The sequence below is a fragment of the Misgurnus anguillicaudatus genome, chromosome 24 (genome assembly GCF_027580225.2).
Source record: "Misgurnus anguillicaudatus chromosome 24, ASM2758022v2, whole genome shotgun sequence".
Lineage (NCBI taxonomy): Eukaryota > Metazoa > Chordata > Actinopteri > Cypriniformes > Cobitidae > Misgurnus > Misgurnus anguillicaudatus.
The window spans coordinates 44152359-44161929 of NC_073360.2; the positions used below are offsets into that span (position 1 = coordinate 44152359).

Here is a 9571-nt window from a genome sequence, read left to right on the forward strand (position 1 = left end):
TGACTATTAGTGTTAGATGTCCTAAACCACATGAACATTTCTTCATAAATCTGTATTGAGTTCATGACTCACACTTGTAATTCTCATCAGGTATTTGATGTAAAAATCTTCCTCTATTACAGGAGGAATATCAGCTGGAGATAACATAACTCTGATCTTACATTTTATAGATCAATTTCACTCAATCTATAAAAACATTATTAATGTGTGTGTCAGTGTCAATGATGGATCAATGTTTTTAATCATCTTTATAAAAACAACACGACGAGGAGAAAAACTCTTCATACACAATAATATCAGCAAAGATTTCATCAAAGAAACACCAAACTACATTTTCTGACATTTTAACAGAAGAGTTTTGTTGCACGTTGTGAAGGAAATTTAAATGAATCATAACTAATTATAACTAACATGTCTTTTCCTTACAGGTGTGAACATTTGTACTGTATGCTTTTGACAACAAAATGTGTTGAAATAGAAAAAGTAAAAGTTGTATGTATTGAATAATGTAACACTTTACAATAAAGTTTTGATTGAATACATGATCTTATTTCCTGAAGTGTTTGTGTTCATAATGGACAAGATGTTGTCTGACTCTCAGCTGAGAAAAGTTCCAAAAACGTCTCTTGGTTGTCTGAACGTTAGATGAATGTTACATTCTACCATTTTCAAACGTTATGACAATGTCAGGTTTTAATGTTCACACAATGTTTTAAACAACAACTGTTTCATAGACTTATTTGCTTGTTATGTAAATGATAGAGAAATATTGCATTTTATTATTTTAAAACTTATAAAACATTATTTCTGAATGTTCTTTAAAAAATATTGCTGTAGAAAACACGATTGTTGATGATTTGTTTCATTTAAAGTCACCATGGTGGGGATCATTGTTTGTTTTAGTTGGACCCTTGACCCTTGACTTTTTGCTTGCTAATTATTCCCTAGTTGTGTTAACTTTGTGTGTATAAAACACATTTCTTATGGTAACGTGAAGTTAATGGTGCCGTTCTGTCGTTGTTGGTACATAATCATAAAGATCATCATCTAATTAATTGATTTACTCATTAAAAGTTTGTTTTCTGTCATTAATGTAAATGAGATCGAGCACTTTTACAGCAGTTTGTCATTAAGAAGTTTTAGAAACTTTGGACAAAAATGTAACAGCTGTATATTTGGGACGTACAAACATCAGGAATCAGAGTATGAATATCAACCATGGTAACAAAGAAAATAGTAAACAGTTCATTATCCATGCCGCAGTGCATGCTGGGAGTCCTAAATGAGATTTGTAATTTGCTGATACCCAGCATGCATTGCAGCATGAAGTTTTTCATTTAATTGTCACCGTTGTTGAGATTCATACTCTGATTCTTGATGTTTGTACGTGCCAAATGTGCAGCGGTTCATTTTGTCCATAGCTTCTAAAACTTCTTAATGACAAACTGTTGTGAGTGCTGGATCTCATTTACATTATTGACAGAAAATAAACTTTTGATGAGTTAATCAATTAATTAGATGACAATCTTTACCATTACGTACCAACTGCTACAGAATTGCTCTAACTTTACATTACTGTAACAAATGTGTTTTATACACAGCAAGTAATGCAACCAGAGAAAAACTAGCAAGCAAAAAGTCAAAGGTCAAGAGTCCAACTAAAACAAACACTGATCACAATAATGGTGACTTTAAATGAACCATATAATCAACATCTAAACCTAATAAGTGAATCGTGTTTTCTACAGCAATATTTTTACAGAACATTCAGAAATAATGTTTTAAACAGTTTTAAAATAATAAAATGCAATGTTTCCCTATCATTTACATAACAAGCAAAAAAGTCATTAAAGAAAACAGTTGTTGTTTTAAACATTGTGTGAACATTAAAACATGATGTTATAATATTTGAAAATGGTAGAATGTAACATTCAGCTAACGTTCAGACAACCCAGAAACGTTCTTAGAACATCAAGAAAACTGGACACTTTTTATGTTGGCAGAACGTTTTTGGGAACGTTGGGAACTTTTTTGAGATTGACTGCTGATTTATTTACAACATAAGGAAAATGACTTTTGTTAAAAAAGATTCTCCCAAAGTAAGAATTCAAAATAAAATCATAAAATAATTAAATTAATTGTATTAAAGCAACACTATTTTTTCGACCTTTAAATAATGTCTCTTAAACTATTTCAGTGGTCGAACAACTCCTGTATGAATTCTACTGCAACCTGATTAGCCTCCTAGCTGCTACAGCCACAATCGTAAGTCACGTGATCGGGTCGGAGAACACAGCCCCGCCCCTCCCCTACCTGCAGAAGAGTGTCTGATACCAGGCACTGTTGCGCTTTTCAACCACATGTGTGAGCTGTAAGCCAATCTTACATGAAAAACTACATAGTGTTGCTTTAACATGTAAACAGTCATGTGATTGTTGTTAGTTTTACTTACTGAAGTTTTTTGGTTTCTTTAATCACAAGCTGCAGTCTCACAAGAACTTCATCTGCTGTATTTTTATCTCCAATAAATGGTTTTAGATTAAGTTCATCCAAATGCTGCTCAGACGTCAACAACACAAAAACTAAAGCTGCCCACTGTGAAGAGGAGAGTTTGGTCTTTCCTACTGATGAATGTGTCACATAACGCTGAATCTCCTGCACTAGTGAATCATCACCCAGTTCATTCAGACAGTGAATCAGATTGATGGATTTCTCTGGAGACAGATTCTCATTCATCTTCTGTTTAATGTACTCAACAGTTTCCTCTTTCTTGTAGGAGCATCTTCTCATCTGTGTCAGTAGATCCTGTAAGAGAATCTGATTGGACTCCAGTGAAAGACCCAGAAGAAAACGCAGGAAAAGATCCAGATGTCCATTCTTACTCTCTAAAGATTTATATACAGCTTGATGGTGTAAATCAGCTAATGAAACCTGTTCTTCTAATGATTTAGGTTTAAATCTGCCCAAAATGTTAGAAAACCGACCTGGTTTAAACACATTTCTGTTGTTGTTTGTGATGGAGATGTGAGCATAAAGAGCTGCTAGATGTTCCTGGATGCTGAGATGAACAAAGCAGTAAACTTTCCCCTGATACAAACCAAACTCCTCTCTGAAGATCTGAGTACACAATCCTGAGTACACTGATGCTTCTGCTACATCAATGCCACACTCTCTCAGGTCTTCATCATAGAAGATCAGATTGCCTTTCACAAGCTGCTCAAAAGCCAGTTTACCCAGTTTGAAGATCATGTCTTCATCTTTCTTCACTTTCTTCTCATAGTCCTTCTGATGTTTGATGTTTGTCTGAATGATCAGGAAGTGTGTGTACATTTGAGTGAGAGTCTTGGGGATCTCTCTTCTCTCTGCTTCACTCAACATTCTCTCTAGAACAGTGACTGAAATCCAGCAGAAGACTGGGATGTGACACATGATGTAGAGACTCCTGGATGACTTCAGGTGTGAGATGATTTGATCAGACAGACTCTCATCACTGATTCTCTTCCTGAAGTATTCCTCCTTCTGTGGATCACTGAAGCCTCGTACCTCTGTGACTCGATCAACACACTCAGAGGGGATGAGATCAGCTGCTGCTGGTCTGGAGGTGATCCAGATGAGAGCAGAGGGAAACAGATTCCCCTTGATGAGGTTTGTCAGCATCACGTCCACTGAGCTTGATTCACTTACATCACACAACCTCACACTGCTGTGAAAATCCAGAGACAGACGACACTCATCCAAACCATCAAAGATGAACAACACTTTATATTCATCACTGAAGATTTCCATTTCTTTTGTCTCTGGGAAGAAAAGATGAAGAAGATCTAAAAGACTGAGTGTTTTGTTCTTCATCAAATTGATCTCTCTGAAAGGAAGTGGAAATATGAGGTGGACGTCCTGATTCTCTTTCTCTTCAGCCCAGTCCAGAATGAACTTCTGTACAGAGACTGTTTTTCCAATGCCAGCGACTCCCTTTGTCAGCACACTTCTGATGTGTTTGTCTTGTTCAGGTAAAGGTTTAAAGATGTCATTACATTTGATTGGTGTCTCCTCTGTTGTTGTTCTTCTGGATTGTGTCTCAATCTGTCTCACCTCATGTTCATTACTGATCTCTCCACTTTCACTCTCTGTGATGTAGAGCTCTGTGTAGATCTCATTCAGTAGTGTTGGGTTTCTCTGCTTTGATATTCCCTCACATAAACACTCAAACTTCTTCCTCAGATTTGATCTGAATGTGTTCAGGACTTCAGCAGGATTAGACTCATGGGTATAAAATATAAATACCAGATTATTACATAAATACACAAAAAATGCATTGAGCAAAAAAGGACATATTATGAAATATTCAATTTATTTTATAAATTAAAATAATAACCAACAATTTACCTGAAACGGGGACTCATGTTTTCATTTAAGTCTTGTAGTTCATTCTCAGTCTTTCTCCCCTTACAGTTGGGTTCGGTTACATCTGGTCTGGGCAGCAGTATTAAGAATCAAGAATCAGACACATTATTATTATCTGTGTTTCTTATTTATCATATTGAATTTCTCGTTACTTTAAAATGTTTACTATGAAGTGAATGTAATGTAATATCAGAGTTTACTCATGATCTTTTCATTGACATTGAGTTGAACTTAAGTGCTTGCACAGATGTGGTTGTGTGTGAACAGTTTTATACTTGAATAAAAATGTCAACTTATAAAATGTTAAACTATAATCAAATAATTTATAGATATTTTATACCTGCTATCAGGCCTTGTATCTTCACTCTTAAATGTTATTGGCAGATTTATTGACTGGTCACTCTTCATAGACACACAGCTAGACTGTGGATCTGATCTCTTTTGATGAACTGAACTATAACACACATCAGATTATAATAAATATGGATGATTGTATTCAACAAATATATTTACTATAAGAAAGCACTTTTGATCTTTTTATTATGCTCCTACAAATACTATATTGAATTGTTAATTTATCTGAAGGTGAAAATATCAAATTTTGTATATCAATTCATAAAAATGTTAAATAAAATCATGCATCACAGATTATTTTTACATACCTGAGATCAGGCTGTGTCTCTTTACTCTTAAATGTTATTGGCAGCTCCATAGACGCATCACTCTTCATAGACACACAGCTGAACTCTGGATCTGATCTCTTCTGATGATCTGAACTATAACACACATCAGATTTAATACTTTAATTTACATTAATAATCTTTATAATAAAACCATGTTTAAATATTTTAAACAATCTTTAAGGGAACATTCCATGAAAATCTGACTTTTCCATGTTTAAGTGCTATAATTGTGTCCCCAGTTCTTCTACCAACCCAGAAAACATGAAAAATAGCAACCCTGTAAATTTTTTTTTGTAAGCCTCTCTCTGCAAGCATGTGAAAAAATAGCTCATTCAGATTTCACTCCCTGCGTGGCATAGTAAGGGGATCATATTATAATGATACCGCCCCCTTCATCTGCGCTATCCAACCACAACACTGACATTTAGTGCAAGAGACAGAGAGAAAGAATGACTGAAAGCACAACGCGTCTGTATTCCCTCATACAGTACCATCTTATAATTTCTAGTTTTAATTGTCTTTCTAACCCCTCGTTCAGACAGCCAACGACATTATCGCTGTGTGTCGCTTGTCTCTTTCAATGAGGCGTTTCTAAATCTGCTTGTCATAAACAAATGAGTACCATCCACCCCAGTAACTGACGAGAGAAGGATGACGTGAACTCCACTGCTTTGTTCTCATTGGTAGTCGCTCCTGAAGGTCGCTCGACATTTGCATAAAGTTAAACTTTTCTTAACTTTCTCGCGTCGCTGGACACGCCCATACGGTCGCCAACGGTCACTGTCGCTCGTGTCGCCGGAAGTCGCCAGGTTTCCATTGAAATGAATGAGATCGCGTCGCTCTGCTACTGCTTGTCGTTGGCTGTCTGAATGGGGCATAAAGGTTAAAGATGAGGATTACCTCAGTTCAAGAGAGAGAGAGAGAGAGAGAGAGAGAGAGAGAGAGAGAGAGAGAGAGAGAGAGAGAGAGAGAGAGAGAGAGCAATGCAACTGTATTCACTTTCATCAGTATTCAATATGTTGTTTTATCTGTTTCTCTGAAGCTTAACATGAATACGACGAGTCACAAGACAGAGGGTGAGAGACTGACAGAACAACACAAATGTATTCACTTTATCTCAGGGACAGAAGACAAGGAGGCAGATGTAAAACAGAAATAACAGTCTTTTCAGAATTATGGGTAAATGAGAGTTCAGGTATCCACGAACACACTTCAGAGCCAGCAATAGTAACACAGGTATCAAATACTCCAAACACTCCAACGACGATGATGAATAGAGTCCGCTGAGAAGCAAAGAGAGTCAGGTTAGGCTATGTTTACATTAATGTGCTTATTTTTATAACGCATTTCTTTTGCTATGTTTACGGCTTTCATTTACACTACGCCACCGTTATCACCCCTCATAAACAGAGTCGTTTGAACTCCGGGGTTGCGCTGCAGTTTAAATGAACGTAGACAGAGTCTTATGTAAACGAACAGCTGATGTTAATGTGACAGCGCATCATTTTCAAATTAATAATTATTTTTATTCAGGTAGATGGAGGTTTTACCAAAAATAGTAAACATCTACCAACCAACTATTATAAACACTATATGTATACTAATAGATAAAGTCTGTTTTATATTTATGTTTGAGTATTGTTGGGTTTAAATATTGTTATAATGTTGTTGTTTTTTCCCAATTTAATTAGCTTATTATGAAAATTGTAATTTTAAACGCCATAGGGCGTTGTAAAGGACAATATTACGGCAAAAATGGAGTGGGACAGATATAATTTTCGAGTTTATGTTTTGTATGCTACTTTAAAACGAATTTTGTTTCATATAATTTGTCTCTTAATTTCAATCAATGTTTTGTTGATAAGTTTTGTGAATATAAATTAATAAGTACATTAACTCTTTCCCCGCCATTGACAAGTTATCTCGTCAATTAAGAGAAAACATTTGCATAAAAACATGTTTCTGATGCGGTTTTATGTTAATCTGTAATGTTAATCTGTAATACCTGTAAAAATACCTGTAAAAAATATATGCCCTGTCCCAAATGGTGCACTTTATGTGGACTTTCGGTCTTGTGGCCTTAAATTGCGCGTGCTCGCTTAGACTACGAGTTCGTAGGGTGTCCCATCTGTCATTTTTACGCTTCGAAGTGTGCTCATCAGTGCCCCCTTTGCCCCCTTGATGCGGTCTTCTGCGAAGCCCACACTGGACAAGGCTTTGCGCACTTTACCAACCCAAAAGTCCTTGCAAAAGAGCAATCAGACCTATCAGACCACGGAAGGAAGGAGTTCACACTGACGGGCAACTTCTCTCTCTATTTCCGGGGTGACGCTCGCATCTGTCCCAAAATACGATTCGGGTGCACCCACGTGGACTCGCATCAAGGGCGAAGTCTGCACTACATGATGTCATCAAAGTGTGGACTCTGGGGAGGACCACAAGTCCAAAGTGTGCCATTTGTGACAGGGCCATAGATACTGTAGGATGAAACAGTTTTTCTCGTTATGTTTGTTTGTTTATTGTTTGTTTGAGAGCAGAGGGTCTGTTTTTTCATTTGATATACTTGTATGTTTATATTTTTTTAGAAGACAATTTTTCTGGAATGCAAATTGTGAAACTTTTGTGAAAATTACACAAAATGCTGGCGGGCAACTTTTCAAAAAAAGTCTGGCGGCGAATGAGTCACCGTGCATCTCATTGATGCGTAACAAATACACCACTGCAATATGCTACCGAATGCCAAAACATGCAGTATCATTTGCAATAATATAGTTGTTGTTGTTGTTTTAACAATGTGCAAAATCATATTCCTTTCAAAAATCAGCCTTGCAGTTCCCAGAAATTACATTTGCATGTGCATGATGTAGCAGCACATTTGATTGCGGTGTGCTTATGACTTTTAAAAATCAACATCAGATTAATTGTTAATACTTGTTTAGCCGATTGCGCTTTTGCAATTTCTGTGTCGCTAGCGAAGGACGTGCGTGGACCTGGTGCACGCTTTTAAAAATTAAAGTCATATTAATTTTTAATACTTTAGCCGGCCACGCTTTTTTGTCATAAGCGGAGGAAGCACACACACGCACAGAGATCAGCGACAGGTAATGGGAGTTTGGTGTTTTTCTGACAAATACAATAAGACTATAAGATCACAAATATGAAGTCTGAACAATAAGCTATTATAAACATAACAGCGTGAAATGCCTAAAGAGGAACTTGCTACATTAAAGCAATAGGCATTATAGGCCCGGTCTATTCAAATTTCTTTTTTTTCTATTCAAATCTTACCCTGTAGGGCCGAGCACTACACTCCAACACTAATCAAACTTAAGCACCTGTAATTGTCTAGTGATCATAAAGACCTTGATTAGCTTGTTCAGGTGTGTTTGATCAGGGTTGGAGCTAAACTATGCAGTGCTCTGGTGTAGGCTAAAGCTATACATCACCTCTTATTAGGGTGACCAGACGTCACGAAAAAATTTGGGACAGTCCCGAAATCTAAGCTGCTCAATTCTGCTCTAATTTTCCCGAAAATGATACTGAAGCAAAATCTTGAGTAGTTATTGTCTGATAAAACATGAGCGAGGAGGTTGAGTCATACTGCAGCCAGCCCCCACCGCCGGCTCGCTCATTGGCTGCAGCATCTTTTTTGTTTTTTATATATATACTGTAGGCGCGCATTAAGATATGCACTGATATAGCACAAGAGTGCTGGCAGCAGTTAAAACCTCTGTGAAATATGCTGACGTCGGGCTATAGCTCAAGTGTGAATGTAAAGTTGTATTGTTTCTATTCATTTATCTAATTCATCTACACTCACCTAAAGGATTATTAAGAACACCTGTTCAATTTCTCATTGATGCAATTATATAATCAACCAATCACATGGCAGTTGCTTCAATGCATTTAGGGGTGTGGTCCTGGTCAAGACAATCTCCTGAACTCCAAACTGAATGTCAGAATGGGAAAGAAAGGTGATTAAAGCAATTTTGAGCGTGGCATGGTTGTTGGTGCCAGACGGGCCGGTCTGAGTATTTTAACAATCTGCCCAGTTACTGGGATTTTCACACAACCATTTCTAGGGTTTGCAAAGAATGGTGTGAAAAGGAAAAAACATCCAGCATGCGGCAGTCCTGTGGGGGAAAATGCCTTGTTGATGCTAGAGGTCAGAGGAGAATGGGCCGACTGATTCAAGCTGATAGAAGAGCAACTTTGAAATAACCACTTGTTACAACCGAGGTATACAACAAAGCATTTGTGAAGCCACAACACACACCACCTTGAGGCGGATGGGCTACAACAGCAGAAGACCCCATCGGGTACCACTTATCTCCACTACAAATAGGAAAAAGAGGCTTCAATTTGCACGAGCTCACCAAAATTGGACAGTTGAAGACTGAAAAAATGGTACCTGGTCTGATGAGTCTCGATTTCTGTTGAGACATTCAGATGGTAGAGTCAGAATTTGGCGTTAACAGAATGAGAAC

At 37.1% G+C, this 9571-nt stretch overlaps 1 protein-coding gene across 1 annotated transcript in view; it reads right to left on the reverse strand.

Moving 5' to 3' along the window:
- LOC129437248 (NLR family CARD domain-containing protein 3-like) overlaps positions 1 to 4258 on the reverse strand; it is a 40808-nt gene extending 36550 nt beyond the window's left edge. Inside the window, exon 1 of the mRNA XM_073863504.1 lies at positions 2453 to 4258. Within this exon, the coding sequence (XP_073719605.1) occupies positions 2453 to 3849 (1397 nt within the window). The 5' untranslated portion in view covers positions 3850 to 4258. The remainder of the gene's footprint in view (positions 1 to 2452) is intronic.
- Positions 4259 to 9571: the final 5313 nt, after the last annotated feature.